The 25079-nt window shown below is 41.2% G+C and overlaps 1 protein-coding gene across 6 annotated transcripts in view; it reads right to left on the bottom strand.

Annotated features, from left to right (window-relative positions):
- The window catches only part of LOC146705029 (transcription factor SOX-6-like), a 109142-nt gene extending 85475 nt beyond the window's left edge, over positions 1–23667 (bottom strand). For 4 of the 6 annotated variants that reach the window (XM_085462554.1, XM_085462556.1, XM_085462558.1 and 1 more), the window contains exons 1-3: positions 23110–23667; positions 7834–7904; positions 5119–5201 (exon numbers count right to left, since the gene is read on the bottom strand). In XM_085462554.1, the coding sequence (XP_085318680.1) occupies positions 5119–5123 (5 nt within the window). In that variant the 5' untranslated portion in view covers positions 5124–5201; positions 7834–7904; positions 23110–23667. Of the gene's footprint in view, positions 1–5118; positions 5202–7833; positions 7905–21750; positions 22775–23109 lie in introns of those variants that run through there. The other 2 variants (XM_085462555.1, XM_085462557.1) reach the window with 2 other exon arrangements.
- Positions 23668–25079: the final 1412 nt, after the last annotated feature.

The following is a 25079-nucleotide window of genomic DNA, read 5'->3' as shown; positions in this document are numbered from 1 at the left end:
TTCCGATTAAAGCATACATTGTGTGTCTTCCTCATGCTTTACAGCAACATTGTTGCAGATGTCTGTTCTATGTGCATTTGTGTTCCCTCACATTAACCCTGAAGGTACCAGCAGGGAAGGTTTCAGTGCTGCTTTTTGAATATTTTAAATGTTTCATTCCTTTTTTTTCTTTGTCCAATTGTGTCATTTTTACACTGAATTTACAATGTGGCTCGTTTTACAATAAAAAGCAGCAATAACAAAAAAACATTTCCTCAGTTATTTACATTAACACTTTTTAAATTAAAATGGAAATTTTAAAAAAGGAAATTTTTCAAATGTACTTTTTTAATTACTAAATTCATTTTCAAACTTGCTTGCCATCTGTTTTTTCATAAGAAAGGCTACTTTGTCTACATATGCAAAACCTCATGGTTAAATTGAACATTAAAAACTTAACAGTAACTGTAGAGGTCAAGAAGGCAAATTATTGGTGATACATATATATAAATATATATATATTTCAATGTGTGTATTGTGTGTGTGAAATTATTTAAATGACAGTTATGCATGAAGTGATAGTTAATATTTGATACCTTGGATGAGTCAATAAACACTTGTATACTGTAGCAGAGAGAAATGAAATACTGAAGAGACAGCCCTGTAGCTGGTTTAGAAGAAAACAGGCAATAAAAACAGAATAGGTCACAGTGCATTTTTTTGTCTGGAATATGAAGAATGTAAAAACACATATAAAACTATACACAGCCACAGCCTTGGGTGTCGAGAAGTGTGCGTGCGTGCTCCAAGATCAGAGCCTCTTTAAACCACACAAAGTATCCATTGTCCTACCTTGCAGAGAATATACATTGTTCATGGTGCACAAGGCCTAACTTCAAACTAGGTTGTTAATCTAGCCAATCACAGCAGTCGATGTTCACAATGACTTAAGTCCTTGAAACAGGGCAAATATTTAATACTAAGGTGGAGTTGATCGTTCCAGAAAGACTGATGTCAGCTGTGGACAGTCTATCGATTGTGCATAATATAATGAAATCCATCTTACATTTGTTTATCTGACTAGTGGATGATATGAACATTCTGGCACACAAGCAACACGAGGCATGTTTTCAGTTAGTTTGCAATGGACAGGAAAAGGCAAGTATAGCAGTAAGACACAAAGAAGAAGAAGGAGCTATAGCACGTCTTCCACTGGAAAGCAAAATAACCACGGGCAATGAATCAAAATAATTTACAAAAAGAACTTGGATTGGGTGGAGCGCTTTATGCGAGTGTGTAAATATCCCTCTCTGCTTGCTCTCAGTTCGTGGTTGGACTTGAATGTGACGGTTACTCGTCCAGCTGCTTGATTTTTATCGCATTAAGTAACATATCTGGACAAAGGTCTCACGGGACCCACACAAGAATTTCACAGTTGCTGGAAGGGAGCAATGTTTTTAATACAGCAGAGTTTCTTTTCTGCCTGGTGCCACTGGATGATTCTCGTCCTCTGTACGCTCGCTCTCTCTCTCTCTGTACAGCTGTTTTACTCTCCATCACAGCACTGGGCATGCAGGCTGTAAATCACAATTAGGGGGTTCATTAGATATGGCTGATTTATTAAGACCCAGGGCTTGTCTCTGAGCCTTTCAGCCATATATTAGCTAACTAAAGATCTCATACATAGTTATGAGACATGCTGTTTACTGTATGGCATATAGGGTCATATGCCAATAGACATTAATTATTGAGTAAGACTCCATAGGTTAAAGTAATAGCATCCAGGCGATAAATCATTTGGATTTGTGTATTTTTCTTCAGTGACGCCTGTGTGGCACACTTTTTTTCTGCATATCTGAGCGTGTATCTTTTTTATATAACAACAAACTGGCAGCAGCATCAAAATCTGTCTCTATTATCAGCAAGCAAACCGGCATTTGAAAAGGAGCCAAGTATTTTGGAGCCTTATCCAAAGGCTTTGACAAACATGCTCTAGAGCTGCTCGCCCTCTTAAACACAAGCACATAAATTTGGCCTGCATTCATTTCCCAGTTACTTCAGTCTTAAGTGTCTCTGGTATACATAATACAGCATTGTTACCCCCGTAAATTATCGCATTGTGTGTCAGCTTTTGTCAATTGCCTGAAAACACAAACCTCGATAAGGTGGTGTACATACTCTGAGTTATTTCAATTTAAATGTTCCGGCCTGCTATGCTTCGTCTGCCTGTACTGAATGCCTAAACTTAGTAAAGTGCATCAGAAAAGCATTGCAAAAACACCCTGAAACTGCTAATCAAGCAACTTTTGATTTCGAAAACAGCCTTTCACAAACTTGGGCTGCTATCCAAAAATTGCTTGTGTTATTTCTTGTTCCTCCTTACATACCAGCATGCCTGCTCATCCCGTGTCACCTTATAGGCCAAGATAGTCCTATGATTAGTTACAGCTTGAACAGGTGAGCTTCAACTTGTCCAGACCTACTTATAGTGAAATCCTATTGTTAAGAATAGAAGAGGGTTTACAGACACAGAATAGATGGGAAGAAGCAATAAACAAAGTCTTGATTCCCTCAAAACCCTCACAGTACTTAAAAAGACGCTTATATCATAAGATCAGTCGGACATAGCCTAACTGCATATAGTCGCCTGCAGGATAAAATGAAGCTAAACATCAGCTACGATTCTGTGTCAGGTGAATGTGTGTGATGGAGTCACTCATGAAGGCTTTAATTTTATGTAGCATTTGTAACATTTTGGTTGTGTCAGTTTCTAACTTTTTTCATGATTAAAATGCTAATTATTATTGTTGTTTTCAAAATATTAAAAAAAACTGTAACATCAGCCAGTCATAATTTCTCACCATCAAGTTTACAACGTTAGATGGAACCTGTGTATATTGAGCCCCTTTGGTTTTAAAAAAATTGTTTTTCAACACCAACGTTAATCTCCTAAGACTCATAAATGCATGGAGCATTTAAAGGTTACTAATCTGAGCACAGGCATGTACTTGGAAACTCAGCACATACTTTCTTCTCGCTGACTCTTGCTACATAACTAATCGAGGGTGACAGAGAACAAAGGAGAAGATTAGAGGATTTAACGTGCGACACACAGCCACAGGTCAGCAGGAGGTTTAGTCTCTAACTGTGATTATGGGCAAGCAGGTGTCATCAGAAGAAGTAGCCAAAGACAGCGCATCTATGCCCTGCTGAACTGCTTGTTTCAGTCCCAGTGGGTCAGGCCTGCGACACAAGAATGTTGTGTAGCTGGGTAAAACTCAGAGACATTACTTAAACCACTGACACTGCTTGAATCTGACAGCTCCAGTCGGTGTAAGCCTTTGTTTGGTACTAAATAAACATTCAAATTTACTCCAAGGACTCTTTTATTACAGTGAAAGGCGCTGTCTTACTACTGCATGCCTAATATAATATGAATAACAAGCTTGTTATTTGTAAAACCGAAGTGATTCCTTGAACTTAAATTCTCATTTCAAAGTCCTTTCTGAAAACTTTCTGTGTATAAAGTCAGATGAATGGATTATGAAACGTGGCTCAGTTTTCAGCTTGTTGTCTCACGAGCTTTGAGAACATTTGTATCATTAGCTATAGTTGTCCAGCTACTTTATCAGCGTGGCCTCTAATTGCTCGACGGCACGGTTGATGTTGACGCTAACCAGGAGCGATGTCATCCATCCTCTCCTGCTACAATGGGGGTCATTGGATTAAGTTCGAGCAGGCTTTGTTAAAAGCTGGCGCAAATCTAATCAAGGGAGAGACCTCAATTATGCTAGCATGTACTTAAATGATCAGATCACTAAATTTGGAGGAGGGGGTTGGCCACTGCAGGAATGCAATCAGCGGCCATTAGGGCAAGTTAATTTTTGCTGATGGCAGCTTTCAAATGAGATGCAGGATTTTACTTTAATGAGAATACTGTAATTATGAGGCTGCTATGCTGTTGTGTGATGCTGCAGTGAACTGTATTCAGGGTTGCTTAAATTTTGATCGTAAATATAAAGCTGAGACAAGTCTCTTAACAGCAAGTGCTTGCACTGCAGGAGAGCCATTGTTGCAGATGTGCTGTTTGCTTTTTGACCTTCCTTCTTTCCACCTACACAGTCAACACAACATTCAAACACAAGGTATTTAAAACCCACTGTTTTTAATGAAGTGTTGAAGGAAACCAAACAGCTGAAAAAAAACATCTCATTCCAGCTACGGCATGTTCAAGAATGCAAAGAGGTATAGAAGCATATTGTCTGGAGAGAATAATACGCTGGATCACTGTGATCTAAGGACCCGGTGACATCTCCTGTAGCACAAACCACAACAGAGAGGCTGACCCTGGCCTCAGACCTCCATGACCCATGGCAGGTAAAACAGAAACCAATCATTCTTAATGTCAGTGAGTTTGCTGGCACTCCTTAACAGGAGGCCCGAGGTCTGAGTGTAGCAGCAGTTACCAAAAAAAAAAAAGATAAAATGGGCAAACACGCATTGGAAACACTTACAGTCCAGACACATATGCAAATAACCATGAGCAGGTTCCTTTCCAGTATTTTTTTTTTTTTTTTGAGTGGAAATTTGCACATAAAAATCACACAAAACCTTTGACACCTTTTTTAATCTATGAAGAAATTCTTAAGTAGAAGCTGAAACACAAAGTGAATAATGGGAATAATGAAAGTGTTGCTTCATTTCACACCAGTTCAAGACAAGATCTGGATATCTGCAAATACTGAAATGTTTCTGTATATTGATGCAAAATGATTTTGTAACTTTTGCAGCAACAAATATTTATGAATATTTTTTGCTGCAACTGCGGAAACAAACTCCCAAAATGATAAAGAGTTACTGATTACTAATGGAGCCAATAGCAGAGGAAATGCAAGAAATATTCCCGTGTGCTAAACCTTTTTTCACAGACACTCGCTACTCATCAGTAGTCTGCAGTTCAACTTTGCCAACTGTGTCTCTGATCCAGGGATTAAAGTCAACAGCCTTCCATGTGAAGCAGGATGTGGATGTAAGAACCAGCTCGATAAATCAAAGGTTAAAATATAGATCCAAACTGAGGTCCCTCTCCTACACCTCCCTGCTTTCTCCCTCTGCCTGATCATCCAGCTTGCACATTACCTCATCAGAGGAGGATCTGCCTAAAGCCACAGCGGTCACACAACAGACAAAAGCGCTCATCTCCAGGAAGCCGCTGCCGCTGCCTGTGGTTTTGGAGAGAGGAGAAGAGAAGGGAAAAAGTGACTAAGCCCCACGGCTCCTTTCTTCTCTCTGCAGACTTAGGGATAAACGGAGGGATAAAGCACAGGGGGAGATAATATTTAGAGCAGGCCCCATTTCAAGGGCAATAGAAGAGAGAAAGTGGGGTATGAGCTTGGGTGGTTTGGGAAGTAGCCACAAGGGTCGGTCTATAATGTTACTGGCAGAGGGCCTTGCACCATGGACTTATGTGTAAGTGGGGAGGAACTGCTGCTGGCTTGGCCCTGCCTTAAAGCCAGGGCTGCTGCAGCTCCACGAGCCTCTTCAAAGAAAACCAGATGGGTCTCTGATGGGATGTTGATGAGGCATGAGTGTGCAAAACACCAACGCACATACAAGCACAAACACATATAGGAAACAACAACATACATAACACTCACGCATATGTACTCTAGCAGTTCACTTCTCTTTTCCCATCCCTGAAAATGTCCTTTTAAGGTATCCTGTCCACCACAGAAAAGTCATATGTGTGGATGAATCAGAACAGTAAACTAATTGTACAACTTGAAGAGGACACAGAGTTCTGCTAACATAAGATTAACATGAGGTTAACTGCGTAATGTTAACTAAACAACACTAAATGTTGTTAGATGCTGCCCATTAGCAGTAATGCAGCTGAGTTCTCACACAAAGCTAAAGTCAAATGTCGTGGAGCAGATAAGGACATTTTCCTGGGGGAGGCCAAACAGGTAACCTCAGTGGGTTCATTAGCTTATTAGCTCATTTGTTTACTACGAATCATCCCAACAGCTGCTTGCTGTCTGGTAACTTGTCTAACTCTTTGCAAATGACTTCTATTACAGCAGCTATGTGTAACAACAGAGCTCTGAACACAGGGCTATCATTCTGCATAAAGTGGTCTTCCTTACTGCTCATTACGGCTCTGATTGAGATTTTCAGAAGACCACACTAATATCGCCTACAGCTTGAAATCCCGTGCCGTGGACATGGTGTGTCAGTTTATGGATATATAAGCTCTGATCCTAATTCCCTTATGGAGCATTAAAACATTTTGGATTCACCGAAAAAGGAAGAAGAAAAATGTAGTTTTCCACACACTAAATGTGAACACGCAATAATCGACATTATCCTGTTTCACATTTGGAGCACTGCCCAGTGACGCCACAGACACATAACTGCTCTTCTGATCATTCGCTGGATATTTATAGCAAGTTAAGGCTTCAATTTTTGTAACTCAAGCACACAACATCCTCTTCCTTCCAAAGTCCTGTGAAACAAAGATGCCATAAATCATCGCTGTCACGACAGGATTGGTACCCAATAAAGACTGTGATTTTGTTACGAGGGTACACTTGTCATCTTACCGTTATGTTATTGGATTTGAAAAGCAACTGCATGTTAAAAGACAGAATAATTTGATTTTGAGTTTGCAAATCAGCTGATGAAATTAAGGATGTTTGATAGAATTATAAGCGAGCCTAAGTCACCTGGGTGTTTTCCCCCAATCTTTATACAGTTCCTTACTTCAGCGCTTTTATCTATGACAAAACAAAATCTGTGAAAGGATTCCACAGAGCCACAATATTGCTCCCTAAATTGCTCTAGTTGATCATTCTTTTTAGTTTAACCAAAGTGGTGCTTTCTTTGATTTTTACTCATACTTCAGAGGGATGAAGGGGTAAGTACACTCAGTAATCAATCCATCCATCTTCTTAACCACTTTCTTCTCTCTTTATCTTTCTTTCCATCCGTAACCTGGCTTATTTATCTTGTGACCTCTTGCACTGGTCCCATACCCAGGTAGCAAACTGCAGTTCTAGTTTGTGATAAAAGATGATCTGACCTACCAGTGACACAAGGGGCACTAGACAGGGCCTTAATAGGTATTCTTAAACAGGAGGATTAGCCAGATGGTCAGATCACTCTTTTCTTCAACCTCTGCCATCTGTACATTTCATATGTCTCTGCTGAAACCACTGAGATCAGCCCCAGCGACTTCACCCGATTAATTTAGGCTAGTGTTACCTGCAGCACTATTTGACTCCAGATATAATCTTTATTGCTCACAGAGAGAAAGTCCATTAAAAGGCACACTGTAGGTCCCAGCAGTGAGAGGTTCCTGGAGTGATGCCTGTGGGAGCCTTTAAAAGACCCCTTTCTTCACCCAAGTGAAAGCGGCAATTGAGGGCACACAGGACAGAACACTACCAGGAGTGGAGGTCTGCATTTGCTGCGAAACAAAATCAAAAGCAGTCTGTCTGTAGCAACGGAGGAGTGAGAGGTGGCTGACAAGCAAATAGCTGGATACAGTTTTGTTAACATGGGCTAGCATTCACACACACACACACACACACACACACACACACACACACACACACACACACGCAACTCAGGTAACACAACCACTGGTGCAAAACCTGGCATGTTCAAACACCAGCGAGAGCCGCTCTGTGCTGCTCTGCCAAAACAATAGTGTTTTCTCTGCAACAGTTTATCATCTGCCTTGTTACTGAAGCTGTTATCCGAGGTGCCAAGCAGTGGCACAAAATCACAAAGAAGCTGGCGTGATACAGTGCAAGAAAGTACTTGTCATGTCAGTGGATGAGGAAAACTTACAGAAATAAGAGGCTTCAGCTCCAACACCCTCTTCACACTTAAGGATGCACTTTAAAATTCATGAACATCACCTAGAATAGAGCAAAACAGACAAAAACAAGGAATATTTTGTCAGATAACATCTATGATGAGATGAAAACTGACATTTTATGTGACCCTCCAGGGCGACAGCCTTGCCATGCAAATCAGGAAATATTTTTCAGTGCTACATTTTTTGCATCACGCCAGCAATGGTTTGACAAACTATGAAAATTTGAATTGGGATCTGTTCTTGGAGCACAGTGAACACTCTCACCCCACCTGGGAGCTCTCTGTAGCGGATGTTCATGACAGAACAGAGCTCCTGTATCAAGTCCGCGGCAGACCCAACAGAGGATCAGTGTATTTCTTTCGCAGCACTTTCCCCTGCACAAACAGCGGCGCACACTGAGCCATGCAAAGCCCAACAAATGACAAACAACGTGATTCTTGTACGCGACTTTGAAGTTTAAAAAAAAGAAGAAGAAATTGGCTGAAATCTGTCTTAATGTGGTTAGCGATGTCTGATATTTTCTTTTAAAAGCTGATTCCAGCGAGAGCACGGAAAAGAAATCTCTCATCAGGTGGACAGCTCACCATTCCTAAAATAACCCACTCTCACTCCCGAAGCTAACCGGGGGTCAGCCTCATTATAGCCTCACTCACACACACACACACAAGTGCAAACCACAAGCAGTCATTTGCTAAACCGGATAATAACAAATAATGACAACACTTTGAAGGTACCATGATCAGGATGGAGTGAGTCATCACTCTGAGGGAGCCCCAGGATGAGAGAGAGATAGTCATAATTAAGAGAGGAAGGTCATTAATTTATGAAAGAAAGAACTGACCAGGATAAGGAGGCTCTTAAAGAGAGAGTCTGTGCAGACAACGACAGACAAAGCAATTAAACACACCAAAGCAGCATTTTTCTGATGCCGCTCATCATCAAGTCACCCAAACACAGCATCTAAGTGCTACAAAGGGGGCCATACAAACACCCCTTTGATTCTACCATTTGAGCCTAATTGAGAACAACGAAGAAAAAAGCAAACACTGGGCTTATATGATCTTTTATTCATGTCTTTAATCAGCCAAATCATTCTCTCGTAGAAGCATTTTTCTCTCAGGGCACAATTAAATCGGAATCTTATTCTGAACGGAGAAAATCAAAGAAGTTCTGATAATAAAACTGATAACAAATAATGGGTAAAAACACATTTTGGTGAAACATCCCTGCAAACATTTCTGTAAGATGCAACTCTCTTTGTGTGTCTCTCTGTCTTTGCCTTGAGCAGCCACTGACTCAAAAAGCCACTTTCTCAATCAAGTGACTGCGAGTTGGATTCCCCTGAGCAGCGTTCACACTCCGCAGCTCTCGCTGACCCGTCTGAACACGTTCCAGATGTCTGCAGAACCAGTTATTCTGTTTCCTCTCTTTCTTTTTAACCCCCCCCCCTCTCTCTCTCCCTCTTTTCCCCCGTCATTCCTCCGTCCACACACCCTGCCACTCATCTGCAGATGGCAGATCTGACACCTGGAGGATGCTGGGTAATCGGAGAGACAGCTGGCTGTCCAGTAGAGGAGCACTGCCGCAAAAAATGCACAGACTCAGCAAAAATCCTGTGTGTAAGGACCCACTGGCTTATGCTGGTGTGCGTGTTTTCTGCAGGATTTCTGCACATGTCCACATGTGCATATGCAATGTGTAAACAGTGCTTATAGCCAACGGATCTGCTATAAATGTGTGTACTGTAGAGCCTGAAATATAAAAGAACAAAAAGAGAGCTAGTCATCTGAAGTAAATTAATGCAGGAATTATTTACCCAGTTCTTCGCTGGAAGCAGTGAGCACTCAAATGGACGTTTATAGACCAGGTGACACACACTGGCTGTTTTTATTTTTTCCTTTAATACGTTGTGCTTGCACACTCATGCTCAGTTGCTGCTCTTCACCACTTTGTCAGATCCTCATCTCAGGGAGGACCTGACATAGGAGATCCAGGCTATAGAGCCATTCCAGGCTTCTCCTGACAACTGCAGGAAGTAACAGCTACCTTTTTGGCCCACTGTCCAACAGCTGTAAAATGGCACATGTCACCCTACAGTTGAGCCAGCTGCAGGGGGGAAAGTGTCTGATATTTGCAATAGATACTGAAAGCAGCAAAACAAAAGGTCTGAGACAAAAGACAAAAACCAAAGCTGTGACATCATTGCATTAGGGAACTTTTTTTTAAGAAAAAGAGGTGAGCAATACCGTGCACGAAGATACCCTGTGTTATGTTCACAGCGAGGCCAGCACCTGCACAATGAATGCACGCATTCACGCAATAAAATATGCGCAGTCCCAAATGTTGTCTTGTTGCAGCTGTCAATGCCACTTGTGCAATCGTGGACACACTGGAGAAAGAACAATGGAACTCTATTAGGCGGAAGCGCTCTCAATGAGCGTGGCGCTGCATGAGGCTCTGTGCTGCCACTTCCATGTCTGCACCGTAGGAAACAGTGCATGGTTCCAGCTAATCATATGGGCAATTAAACCAAAATGAGGTTCACTTGACCCATAAATGATGCACTTATAGCGCACACTGCCTCTCTGAGGGCCACTGGCCATGTCATCCAGGCCTTGTAATGTTTCAGAGATTTTTTTTTTTTTAGTATTTTCACTCTGGGCCCGTAAGAAGGGAAACCTGCTGTGTGCAACTATTAGCACTGAACTCTTAAATCTGTGCACTATGAAACTGTGACAGACATATAGACAGTGCTTCTGAGGTTGTATGATTCATTCATCACAGTTTACAAATATTAGTTTGACAAAAAAAACTTTTGCACAAATTATTTGTTCTATGAATTTCAATTTTTAAGAATACTGCTGCTTTCTTTACTCTGTCCTTGAAGCGTGACATCCTAAATGAAACAACGTAGCTTGTACAACAAGCCCTAAAGCAAAACAATGTGCTGCTATTCCTGCCTTTCGCTAAACTATACACACCTAGATATTCAAGCAATAAAGGGAATATGGATGGATGGATGGATGGATGGATGGATGGATGGATGGATGGATGGATGGATGGATGGATGGATGGATGGATGGATGGATGGATGGATGGATAGATAGATAGATAGATAGATAGATAGATAGATAGATAGATAGATAGATAGATAGATAGATAGATAGATAGATAGATAGATAGATAGATAGATAGATAGATAGATAGATAGATAGATAGATGGTTTTAGACTGCTAAAACATTTAGTTAAGTCGAGGAATGGATAATGTTTCCTTATTATGTCAGCAGGAGAAGAAAGGATTGAAGTCTTGCACGTGGGTGGCCAAACTGCTACAGAATTTTTTTTACATTTTTTTTTAAAGGTGCAACAAGGGAAGGGGATGTTTGCATGAGTGAAAAGCCTTTGTGTTCCCTTCACGGAATACCTGGGCGAACATTACAGAAGCTTAAGTGACAACACGCATTTCTCTCCCAAGTCGCTGTTAACATGAAATATTGCTAAAGTTAAAGGTGGGAGGGAGACAGAGGACGGTAGGGGCAAGCGCCAGCACATATGTCTAAACCTCACCCCTCTGCTCACCACCCTTAGGAGATTACATTATGGTGCTCACCATTGTCCCGCTTCTTCAAGACAAAGCCTGTTCCACTGTGCAAACAGCGCGCCTTGGAAAGATTGTAAAAATAAGAGGTGAATGTCAAAGGCAAAAGTGAATAGGATCTCTCCCTTCTTTTGTCGAGCTGGTGAGGTATGCACAAACACATCGCTGCGTGACAGAGAAGAAAGGAGGGCCTTGTGAAGGAAGGAGCTGGAAGGAGCTGGAAGAAGTTGGAGCGTCTTCGCATGAAAAGGCCAAAACCGTGAGAAGTTGCCTGCTTGACTCCTGGGCCTATTGAAAACTCCCATACGCAAGCATTTGGATGAAAGACCCCCAGAATACACAAGACATTACTCTGAAGACAAAACACAAAGAATGGAATGGTGACCTCTGGATGCCAAGAACACAGAGACTGCAAAATGCTTCTGTGTCCAAGAGAAGAGAAAAAAAACTAGCACACAATAACATAGTCATCAAGAAACATGTTAATTTACCCCAAAATGATATCAGATGCATGAAGACACGCCAGTCTTTGCAAAGCTTCCAGTGTCCCGGCCTAAAGTCATCCTTGTCACGACCCAAACAAGGCTTTAACTGTCAGGGGCAATTAATGAGGGCGACCTCAGCTCCCTCTAATTTACAAGGCCAGCGCCAGTCTGTAATTAATTGCTGCGTGCATAAATGTAAATGAGTCCACTGGGGAAGTAGAAGGAGGGGGGGGGGGGGGGGGGGGGAAGGGCTGTCAGGCCAATATTCCAGTGGGGAGCAATCTGCTAGAGAGGGAAATGATTTAGAGGACAGCACACAAATCTGCTGCTCCGTAAAACACGAAGAAGCTGAATGTGAGGGGAGACTTGTTGAGATGGAGGAGGTGGTCGTCAGGATTGGTAGAAAAAACAACGGGAATAACTGCGGTGGCAATAAATATCAACCGCTTTATTCCAGTTGTCTTTTCTCCATACGTCCGCTTCAAAGATACGGTTTATCTCATCACCAGAACAAAAAGAAAAACACCATCTCACACTGCTCCTGAGTGCTACTTTGTGGTAAAATGCTTCTTTCTTTTTTCTTTTTTCATGCACACATTTTATTTTATAGAATTCTAAACCATGATGTCAACATTTATTACTTTATTTCTCCACAGTTCTGTAAATTTTTTTGACCTTTCAGTTTACCTCTCTTAGACTTAAAATTTCCTTTTCAGCCTAAAAAAAATAATCACGGGTTAACACACGTGCACACGTTTGCATTTGGGTTGCACCATCCCAGGAACATCTTGTGGGCGTCACAACGAACTTTAGAGGTGGAACTTTAGCAACTTGATGCGACCTCTGACAAATCATTATCCCAACATGTAACCGTTATGTTCCATAAGATTTTGCTGAATATTTCATTCTCTCCGCGGCATGACTCACTCCATCGTCACCGTCCCTAAGTTAGAGCTTATTCTCTGGCACAAAGGGTGGTGAAGCATGTCCACAAAGCACATGAAAAATCAAAGAGGAGGCAGGCAGAGGAAACATGTATGAAAATTACAATAGCCGCTGTCATGCATAAATCTCCTGCACAAAGGGCCGCCTCTTAACTTCTTTTGTTTGGGCCATAAACAAACAGGTACAGGAACCACTGTCTGGTCAAAGTTGAACAAATGTGAGGAAAAACAAACATTAGATGCACAATGTAGTGCAGAGACAGCTAAAGACACAGGCATGCGCACACACACACACAGAGACGTGGCGGGCGGCGCAGCAGCTACAGTAACATCTTTACAACATAAGCTCCTTTTCACTACAGCGCTCAACAAAGGCAAATGAGATTTTTCCTACAGCGGGCCTCCAGCAATAACAAGTGACATCACAGGCCCGTCTATGTATGTTTCCCATATTTAACGGGGAGAAACAGCGTTAGCTCCTCCAGAATGATACTAAACAGCTTGCTGAGGCAGCATGTTTCCCTCTTGCAGTGGCAGGCACCATCAACTTGAAGGACTGAGGCAAAAGGCCATTTCATTTTGTCACACAGAGCCAGTGCGACTGCCCTGAGCGCTTCTTTGCCGTGTTTAATCATTTCATTTAAGTTCCTCTCAAAATGTGCCGTTCATGTTAGATACCATCAACAGGTGGGGCTCCTGAAGACCCTGATGGCTCACAGCAGAGTAAACACACACAGTGCTGCTAACACCAGTCACCATATCGTGTGTATTCTTGTGTGTGAAACCGTCCAGCGTAAATGTCAGCAGGTGATACTGCTGTCCACCCAGCCATCTAAAATGCGTTGGCCCGAGTGGAGGAAACCTGATGTCTGAGCTCGGTCAGCTCGATACCCGAGCCAGCGCCACTCCTCTGCATCTCGTCATCGCTGAACACCACACACCCCATTTCTGCTAATCCAACAGTATGTACAGAACATAGCATGCCATATACAAACAGGCATGAGCCAGCAGAGCTTGTCAAGAGCATGTCGTTAATAAATACACACATTAAAAAAGGGGAATGATCCTTATGTGTGTATGTTATGAAGACAGGGCTCTGCCTTTTCTATTCTGAGCCTCACAGCTGATATCTTGTTTTCTCTCTTTTTTTTCTGTACTGCTGCCTATATCTCTCCACTTTGAGCCCAAGTGGTCACCACCATCCTATGATGACAACGGCTCGATTAAAGACTTCTTTATGGCTCAGAAACCATGGCAACGCCCTGTGTAGACAAGCTGGCTGATGACCAATTGGATTCGGTCCTGGGCTCAGCGGGTGGGACCATGTCATCCTGGCCCTCACTACTTTACCACAGGATCATTTCAGAGGCCTCGCACCCCGAACCCTGCTTCCACGCCCCATTACTCCAAACCACTACTAGTGGTAAAAGTGGAGGTTACCCAGCCTGCATTTAGAACAGCGTGATGCTTCTGCAGATGGGAGGAGCAGGAAAGGACCAAATCATAAAAGCAATGTAAACATGAACCCAGAATCCAGCCTCCCTGGGTTTGTTTGCAGCTGTTTCTTTCTTCTTCTTCTTCTTTTTTTTTGTTCTTTAACTTTAAAGAGGTTATTAATCTCTCTCAGGTTGTGCGGCCAGGAGAGGGAAAATAGAGTGACACTGGCTATGCGGCAAAAAACTACAGATTCCTGAAAAGGCACGTCCCGATTGGCTTCCAAGGAAACTGTGATATATGCTGTTAAGAGTGAAACTATAACTGACAGTAATTTTCAAAAAGGAATTCTGTTCTTAATCAGCGTGAACAGCACCGAGGGCAAATTACGAGCAGAGTGGAACAGATCAGACCCGGAGTCACCAAAAATGTAGATTCAGATTTCACATTTAATAACTCATGACCACGTATGCACGGAAATGACATCTCAGTGGAATCTACTGTGTTGTGCCGTAAATTATCTTATTTTAACAAAATAAGAAACAAAAAACTAATGTGCAACATAAACTATAACTATGGTCAGAATACAAGAGCAAAATGACCTCAAATATAAGTGAACATTTAAAGGGGCACTGTGCGATCTTTACATCAGTTGTCGTGAAAGTCAAAAAGGGTTTAATAAGGATACACTTCTGTGGGAAACATAGTTTCCCTTATTTTTCAAACTTGACCCAAATCATCAACTTAAGCTCAACACATCTGAGTTTCTGTTGCTTCAGTTTGGACAGTTTTTACACTTTCTCCATTATGGAAATAACCCAGTTATTTTAAAAAGAACTTATGCAAGTTTTTCTTGCTTGTTTGTTTTTCTTGTCCATTCCTTTATCCAATCAGATCATGATACGTGTTTACAAAACAGGCTACAAACCATAGATGATAAAAAGATGGATAAAGCTTTGGGTCATATGGATAAAACTTTAATTCTGGTCATTCTAAGTGTCAGAAACGAGGATTATCCAGTTCACTGAACGTTAGCCAATGAGCATGGATTTCAACTGTCCCACCCCCCTGCTTGTCACAACTGGTTTCAAAACACCAAAAGACAAAAAAAATATTCATCTCAAACTTTTGTGTCACAGTGGCTACATCCATATTTTACACTGTCTATCCTACAGACCTTTTTTCTATCCATGTCTCTATTTCTTCAAAATAGACCTAATTACTATGTAAATTTGTTTCCAGTTTATTTGTTTTATTATTATAGTTTGTAATTAGTTTTTTACACTAAAGTAAATTCAATTTCAAAGTATTGAACTAAAGTAAATTCTTTGCTTGAGCCAAATAGAGCAGTGAAGTTGTGACAGCACTCCCTGTATGTTTTGATAAACGCGTTGTATGCCCAAGGATGCATATGTGCGTCTGAGTATGAATGTGTGTGGGGCACTGTCCTATAGCCAAAGTACACATGCACAGTAGCGCGTGGTTCTATTTTGTCAGTATGAGCATCATTTGCCACTTTCAGCTGTTCATCAAAATGCTCTCAGAAAGGTTCATGGACAGCACAAGAGGACTTTCCTCTTGCCACAAACACTTCAACACATTTCTTTTTTTCCCCCATCCTTGGACAGACAGACTTGCAAAGCAAGTTCAATATGAAACTTGCCGTGTTGTACTAAAGTGGCCCTGGAAGCAATCTGTATTAAAAATCAGCAGATTTTTAAAAAAGAAAGAAAGAAAGAAAGAAAGAAAGAAAGAAAGAAAGAAAGAAAGAAAGAAAGAAAGAAAGAAAGAAAGAAAGAAAGAAAGAAAGAAAGAAAGAAAGAAAGAAAGAAAGAAAGAAAGAAAGAAAGAAAGAAAGAAAGAAAGAAAGAAAGAAAGAAAGAAAGAAAGCAAATAAATACAGAGCACCTGGGAACGATTTGTGCAACATCAACAGCAGAGTTTCATCAAAGGGTAGTGCAAATAAATTCTTTTGTTTGTTTTAACCTGTTGGGTGTGCCAGAGGGGTGGGGCCTATGTTGCATGACAATCCACAAACAGCAAGCTTTGCTGTTAATTACACAAAAGTGTAAGTGTAAACAGATATTCAAACACTTTCATTGGCTTGATAAAACTTTCCAGCAATTGTTATTAGATATAATTAGTAATTAGATATGGAACCCCACCCTTCTGATTTTGAAGCAGCATAAACTACACAGGAGATGTTTACCAATGACACTCGCCTTTATTCAGTCCTACAACAGTACAATCCACCCAAGACTCATTGCTTTTTTTAAGATGTGAGCCAGTACTAATCATTAACGTTGAAATCTTTCTTGATCAGCTTTACTATTAAATTATAAAAATGAACCACAGATAAATTAACATCTGAGGGTTTGTATCTCCCACACAGGGCATTTAATCCTTGCAAACACAAAAAATAACAGGACAAACATAAGAGTATCAGTTGTGCACTGCACAACTTCAATCTGCAGAACTTTTATATCACCATCACAACAAGTATAACAAACACCAACACAATTACCATGGCCCTAGTGTAGACAATAGCAAAGACTCCCACCAATCATACGACTCATGTCATGACAAAGTAGAGTGCCACAGGGTTTTTTTTTGTATGACAGTGTTTTTGGTTTACAGAAAGAAGAAAGTAAGTTCTTTTTCTTTACATTTTTAACACAAACGTTCCAATCTCTGGGTCATGGCTGATCATCTTTACTGCCAGCCACTTCATATACCTTTAGTTTGGAGTGTTCAATGTAACCCAAAAGGAAAGGAAAGGAGAGAAAGAGGAAGACTGAAAGGCTGAAAGAGAAAGTGGGAATGCAAAAGCAAAGCCGATGGACCAGGAAGGACTTAAAAACCTCCTGGTATTGAAAAACGTGCTTCTCTGTGTGATTTCCTTCTTCTGTAAATTCATCAGGAGTGTAATTGCCAAAGCATCTGCTGCCTCTGCTGCTACAGTCCAAGGCCACGACTGCTGACTGACAGATAAGGAGCCACTAGAGCACTTGTGTCAGTCACCTGGTAGCCCTCTAGCCTTATTAGAAATTCAAAAAGCCAGCGATCAGATAGGCCTGACCAAAAATAAAGGCTAACCACAATCATCTAACTTATCCCGATGTACTCTTTGTTTTTGACATTTACTTCTGGCGTGTGCTGAAGTTTAGGGGGTTGGTGAACTTCAGGAAAAAAAACAGCCATGTCTTTTTCACAATGAGTCAGCCTGTTTTAAGAAACAATAAAGTTACAGTGATGGGTTTTACATAAGCAACACTGAAAAACTACTGAGACGAATCTCTTCTGCTGCAACATTACAGTATATAAAAGAAATCAAATGCTATATCTTCCTGTTTTTTTAATTGTTTTTTTTGTTTTTTTCTGCTTCTTTGGGTTTTTTGCATTTACTGATTTGTAATGTAATTGTGTTGATTTTTTTTTCACAAAATAAATAACATAATTCTGAGAAACAAATTTAAGTTCATGTGATTTTCTTCCCTTTTTTGTCCTAATGAAAACATCATCAAGTCACTTTTCACTACCTAACATCGTAGTCATCACGTAAATGTAAAAATGTTAGCTGGTTGTTTCAGATGCCACAATTTAATTTGTAAATTGCAACATGACTACAATGCAAAGTAAATAAAATCCCACTTTTTCTTTCACACATATGTCTCCACAGGGGAATCAGAATGACAGCTGCTTCATTTAAGGATGCATAAACATACCTTAACTGGGCACAAAGTGTCTCAGCATTAACGTAAAATACCATCCTGCACTGCTTCTTATGTGTATAAACCATAGGCTGGATTTGCTTGGTGATTTATGTTGCCTCAATAATTTAGTTCTTACATTTCCAAAAATGACTTTTTGCAGCGTGGAGAAAAGGCAGCTCTCTGTTTCGTGTCAGCGGTGATGGTAAGTTTTTCCACACGAGAAAAAGCAAGAGAGCAGCAAGAACGATGCTGCCATGTCCACTGCCAAGTCATTCAAATCTCAAAATGAACCAAAAAAATTACAAATGTTTTTTGTTTTACGAATTCATATCATATGATTAAAAAGAGCTTTTGTTTAAAAAAAAAGCAGTAAGAGGTTTAAGGTGGATTGAAGCCACCTTTTAGAAGTTTTCCTCTTCAGGCAGAAGGCCTAGTCTGTGTCCGTGTTAACAGTACAACAACCATTTGTCAAAGCGCTCGTGTAAACCACATATTTAGAAATCTTACTCTATCCATTTGCATGTATATAAGAGCTAATGTTAATGTTGCAGACATCAAAGGTTGGCCACACGATGCATAAAGAAAGAACAGGCAGAAAACAGCTGATGAAGATGGAGAAAGTTTGAGCTCCTCTGTGCATCAAGAAACCCCAAAATAAGAGACGCAGTGAATCTGAGAAGATGCCATAATGCCGAGCAAAGACTACATACTGTATGCAAAAATGTGACATGGACGAGAGAGTGTGTGTCTTGTGTGCTTGCATGGAGGAGATTGTCATTAAGAAGTGCATGTGTCAGGTAAGCTCTTATTTTGAGCTTTTAAAATTGGAAGGCTGGGAGCAGGTGCTGGAGATTCACCGGCAGAAAGAAAAGGTTACCTCGAGACCACCGAAAGAGAGGAGAGAGAAGAATGAAAATGGCACCCCGTTATTCTCTGCTCAGGGGAAAAATTAAGAAGCTGTTTCCAGGGTTATATCATGGTGGAAACATGGGGACGAATCCATAGAGCAGGATGTCCATCCAGTCAGGCCCACATTCACACACTCGCAATGAAGGCACATACATGCGTGCGGGCAGAAAGTCTTGTTATAAATATAGAAATTCATGACAAGGACGCACCATACAACACACTGAAAATCCTTTTATAGGATACACACCTAACTGTGCTACAAGAACACACACTGCCGTGGTGCACGCTCATGTGCAAAAACACAATGTAATCAGTGAAAATACGCGTGAGAACAATTAGTCACACATTTGTCTGATTTCTTTCTGGACAAGCGCAAAAAACACAAAAGATGTGAAAGTGCACTAAACAAGCATACACATACATGCACTGTGCGCACAAACACACCTAAGCTTCCACTTTGGTTGGGAAACTTATGGGCATCTGCCAGCATGTTTCAAGTGCTCATTCTCTGGGGCCCCAACCTTTCTTTTTCAGCAGCAACACTGCAATTTGGGTGTGCCGTTGGGCCAGAGATAAGTATAGGCTGACTAATATGCACTTAGGACTCAGGGAGAAATACTTACGGCTAAATGTTTAATTTGTGTTTGTACAACACATGTCCAATTTGGGGGCTGGTGTCTTTTTCAAAGAGCCTGAAAACAAATAATTAGGACTCTCCAGATTGGCCACAGGCTTAAAATTGTGAAGAGATGGGTCTCCAATGAAGGTGACTGACATCCTCCAAAAAAACAACATATGGAAACGTTCGGATCTGCTACAGTGCGGTCAGATGTTAGATAGATGTTAAGCTCAATATGCAACTAAAACAACAGTAATGCCAAAGAGAGTTAACTTATATATTATATATATACTTATATAACTTATAGTAAATTCTAAAAATCAAAATTGGGTCTCTTCTGCAGCAAGTGTCTGATTGGTGCCAAAATTCTGACTCTATTCTGTCCCCCTTTTTTCTAACAGCTGTAAGATCTCTTAATCTTTTGCCCCTCCGACTGTGCCCTCTGTCTGCCACTAAAGAGTCTCTCTGAATCACACCACAGGAAAAAGGCCTCCCAGCATCCTTAAAAAAAAGAAGAAGAAGACGTATATGTGGCACATCAAATTAATGCTGGATTTCTAAGTAAGCCCATTTTTCAACGCTTCACAGTGAGACAAATAAAAAGAAGTGAAACCTGAAATTTTCAAACATTTCAGGATTCAGTTGGAAATAAATGTCATGTGATGATTCTTGAATCACAGCTAAAACAAGGAGCATGCCGATGAAGTGAACAGAGGAAGATGTAATTAGAAAATGTGACTGTCCACATCAAATGATGGTGTGATGTAATTAAAATAGAACTAAATTTTTAAAAAAAAATAGCTGTGAAAAAACAAGGACGGAATTAAAACATTTGTTTTGTATTTTAAATCTGTAAAAATATTATACAGACTAAATCAAATTGTTTTTTATATATATTTTATAAGGCGGGTGACGATTATTTCCCACGTGCTCGAGATCCGATGGACATTTCACATTGTTCAGCCGCTGTGTTCACGCTTGTCCGCCTGTTGTCAAGGCTGATTCCCACAGAGGAAGAGGGGGAGGAGAAAAAAAAGCCGCAGGTCTTCCGTCAGACAGCGGAGAAAGCGCAGCCATGCAGTCCTGAACAATGTGCTGAATTGGCAGCCTATATATAAGTCTGCCATTTGGACCCTCTAATGCCACTTTACCTTATGAGGGAACTTCAACTCGCACCACCTGCTCAAAACAAAATACCACAGGAGATCGACTCCAGCGGACCCCCCCTTCCTCGGATTGTTTTTCAGACAGACACTCTCACTTACAAGAGAGTTAAGGAGGAGGGCTGGTGGCGGTGTGTGTGTGCGTGTGCGTGCGTGCGTGGGTTGGGGGGGTTATAAATAGTTCTGCCAGAGTCCAAACAATTAAACAACCTGTTGGAAATTGTCATTATTGCGCGTGGGCAGGTCCAAACTGGCAACCTGAGGATCTGTCAAGCTGGGGCGATTCTAAGCGTGAATAGAGGAGTGATTTGATGAGCAAACAAAAACAAAAAGAAGGAAGGAAGAAGGAGTGAAACAATTAACAATTACAGCAGACAGTGGGAAATTCCGCGTTATTACTACAACTCCCGTAACAACAAGCGATGAAAATATGGTTTCAGCTATTTAGGAATGAGTAAAACCGTTAGCAGGACACTCGGCTTCCTTCTCCAGTGGTTTTTAAACTCGTTCTGTCACGCGTGTGATCTCTCTCTCTCTCTCTCTCTCTCTCTCTCTCTCTCTCTCTCTCTCTCTCTCTCTCTGAAAGCTCCTTATCTGCCGGCCAGCAGAGGCTTATCTCGGAGGTGTAGTGTGTCTCTAAATACGGGGAACACCCTGAAGTGACTTTATCAGTCGGTGCCCGCCGTTGTCGTGTGCCTTGTCCTCCTGTACTCTCTGTCACATCCCCACCGTGAACTCGAGGCCAAAAGCTTTCACACGGTACACAAGGTCCCACGCTGATCTGCCCGAGAAGCGGGTCTCTCTCCCCGCTCTGAATAAGAAACTTGCCCCCTCTCCGTGTGGCTCAAGTTCATGCACCCACGCAATTAACTTCACACATAACCGGCGCCGTCACTCTGTCCGAGTGTCAGGTGAAACTGAAACTCGTGTTTTCCCAGAAAGTTCAGATGCACTGTACAAAAAGAAAAAACGCAAAAAGCCACGTAAAGAAAAAGATGAAGGGGGTGGAAGGAGACTTACGGACTAACTTCTTATCTCGTGGGCCGTCCCGGGACGCTGTCCTGTCCGGTTGTATTGTCTCGGTGGATCTGTGTGTTGGTGCTGCGGGTCTATTTTCATTTATGGCTCACGGGTTTTTCTAGGATCAGTCTGCGTGACCCCGGAACAGCTCAGGCCCTGAGGACGGGGTTTCTCGCCTCGGTGGTCTGTTTTTCTATCGGTTGTATTCCAGAGCGAGTGGGGAAACGCAGGGGCACCACCACAGTCTCGGCCACGGACGGAACAGTACACTGTGGATGTGCGGCGAGCCCGTGAACGCGCACGAGGACCACAGAGGTCCGGCAGTAGTACCCGACGCGTTCGCGTTGACAGACGAGAGGGCCACCGCTGTGGCCGGAGAGGAAAATGCTGAAACTGCAGCAGCCCGCATCCTCCAGCCGACCTGAGCGATGGGCTGACTTTAAGAGCGGCTTTATTTCTGTGAAGTGTTCTGGAAATGCTGCTTTCAAATTCACGTTTTGGGCTCTTGAGAATTATCACTCAAGATAATGAGCTCAAAAACTTCTTATGCAAAGTTTTTGAACTCTCGACCTCTTTCTAAATGTCTTTTAATGAGCTCTAAGCCTATAGAACAATTTTCTGGTGCTACAGAACCGCTAATCCATTTCTGTTAATGGTGCGTGACAGGGATGTAGTGGTGGGTGAAGTTTAGCCTGCTTTTCTTGCACGATTTCATCCTTTATGTCTGGAAATAACCTTGAATCTGGATTACACAAACTAAAGGAAGAAGGTGGAAATGCGCTGAAAAATATTGGAAAATGTGTGTTTTGGCATTTTTTAAAGAATTTTTTTCTTTATTGTTAATTTTATATAATATCTAAATATGTATGTTCCGTTTAGGCTCTCCTCACAAGCACGCGGTTTTACAGTGGCTGTTATAAATATAATTACAGGTGAAAACGATTTGCAGTATTATCATAATACAAACAGTGTGAAAACAACTGTAACAGACGGCGAGCTCCTGACAAAGCTTACTATCACTTAATTACAAACCTATTGCAATCTAATTCTGTGACTGGATCCAAATCTGAGTCATTTATGACAAATAAAAATGACTACGGAACTTTTTCCCTATAAGCTCTACAGCACCAAACTTTTCTAAAAGCCCGGAGTTACTTTTTCAGGTGATGCGGTCCAATCACAGCCCTGCTGTGGGGTTTAAGCACAGTCCTGCAGCCCGAGTCTGCGGCTGTCATCGCGGTTTGTTGTGGAGAAGAGATAAGCGGAGTGCGCACGGACTTTTCAAAACGAGCAGCCCCGGTGGTGGCGCGGGCTGACCGTCCCGGCGCCTCCACGCAGATGCAGCAGGACGGGTCTTACCTGGATTCAGTCGTTCGTCATGCGCTGTGTGCTTCTTGCAAACTTGACGACTCTTTGGGGGGAGCGACGCTGACAGAGTTTTCGGCGGCGAGAACAGGAGTCAGTGCAAACAGCTTCCAAATCCCGTGCGTAAAGTCACCATCGCTGGAGCCTGTCGCGGACTTTGGTAACTCCGTGTTTGCGCTCCGCCGAGGATCAGAAAGTACACCGGGACACTTCGGCGTCGTCGTCAGAAGTTGCGCTGAGTCACACCGGAGGTCACCCGGAGGATTCTTTTTAATCAAAAGTATTTCAGGTTATTTCCCGGCCGGCGCTGTGTGGCGGCTTAAGTGAGAGTGCGGGGCACTGTCGGGTGAAGAGGCAGAGGCTGGATAACCCCTCCTCTCTCTCCCTCTGGCTCTCTCTCTCCTTCCCTCTCTCTCCCTCGGCTATTTATCCGTCTCTGTCCGCCTGTGTCACTTTCTTTGTTTATGTTTGATGAAACGTAAACCATTCTATATTTTTCTTGTTCACTCCTGTACAGGTACTTTTTACCCCTGACTTTTCTTGTCACCCGTGTCCCAGCCTTTCCTTTCAGTGTGTGTGTGCAGCCTTTGAGCGCACGTGCGTGCATGCTCGCACCAGGCTGCCGGTCAACAACTCACGATCACCCGCGCGATTAAAAAAGGAATAAAATTGCGATTTGATTTCTTTGATTCCTCCGTGATTTTATTCCCCTTGCAAACTTTTTTTCTTTTTTTGTATCAGAAATCACCCAGAACTAAAACTCACGCAGTGATTAGGCTAAGCTGCTTGTTTTATATGGATTAAAAAATATATTGATCAAAAAATGGGATGGGGGACATTTTAGTAAATAAATACCAATGAAAGTTTTTTACTCTGTTTTGCAATAACACGAACATATATATGTATATATAATATATTTTTTTAAATCAATGTATACATTATTTTATATACTATATATAAAATCAATTTGAACATCAAATTGTGCATATTAATATTTCTCTCTTGTGTGTTTGTTTTTTGTTTAGTTGTTTTGTTTGTTTGTTTTTAAATAATAAAAGAGATCTGTAAATCAGGATCCGGCCTATTCTTCATTTTCCTAAAGAAAAAAAATATTTGATGTAAATTAATACATGAGGGGGATGAGATTGGTGGATGCAGCGTTTTAAGCCCATTTACATGAACGAGTTTCCCGTTTAATACTTCGTTGATTGTCCTTCGCAAAAATGAAGTGTGAGGTCCTGTCAGAGGTGTGAGCGCCTCTGGGCTGGGTCTTCTTAATATTTACTCTCGCGCCACCTTTTGGCGGGTTTAGTGAAGGTCGATCATCCTAAACGTAATTTTAAACCAAACGTGCCCCCACAAAGGCGGCTTTGAAAACAGCTACATATAAATATGTGACGGTAGAAAAATATCTTTCAAGCTTTAGTTTAAAGAGATTCCAAGGGAAATGACTAATCAGATAAAAAACATAAATATGTTAGAAACCACTCAGTGTGAGCTTTATTTTATATCTGGCCTAAAATTAACAGCATTGGTAATTACCAAAATAGTTTGTTTTTTTTATGTTAGTGGATAGTTAATCCAATAGTATGCCCTTTAATCAAAACGATATGTTTAATGTTAAAATAACTATTGCTGTTGTAGTCCATGAAATTTCAAAGTTTGAAATTTCAAAAAGCAGAAAAATAGCAAAACACTTTGGGGTTTTTATTTATTGTTAAGATCGCAAAATACAGGTATTTACTTTCATTGATGAATAGAAAAAAATGTTCCAGTTTTTGAATGTTTATTTATTTTCTGATTTCATCTGACTCCAGCTTGTCCAAATTTAATTATAAAATACAATTATAATACAACAAAAACTTTATGTTGAGCGGATTTTTTTTAATCATTATTATTATTATTACTACTATTATTATTATTATTATTATTATTGTTATTATTATTATTATTACTATTATTAT

Source organism: Copadichromis virginalis, linkage group LG7 (genome assembly GCF_057382275.1).
Source record: "Copadichromis virginalis isolate Kocher_CV1m ecotype Utaka linkage group LG7, C_Virginalis_male_GT1.1, whole genome shotgun sequence".
Lineage (NCBI taxonomy): Eukaryota > Metazoa > Chordata > Actinopteri > Cichliformes > Cichlidae > Copadichromis > Copadichromis virginalis.
The sequence above is the reverse complement of the archived record's forward strand: the minus strand, read 5'-3'. Positions and strand labels throughout refer to the sequence as shown.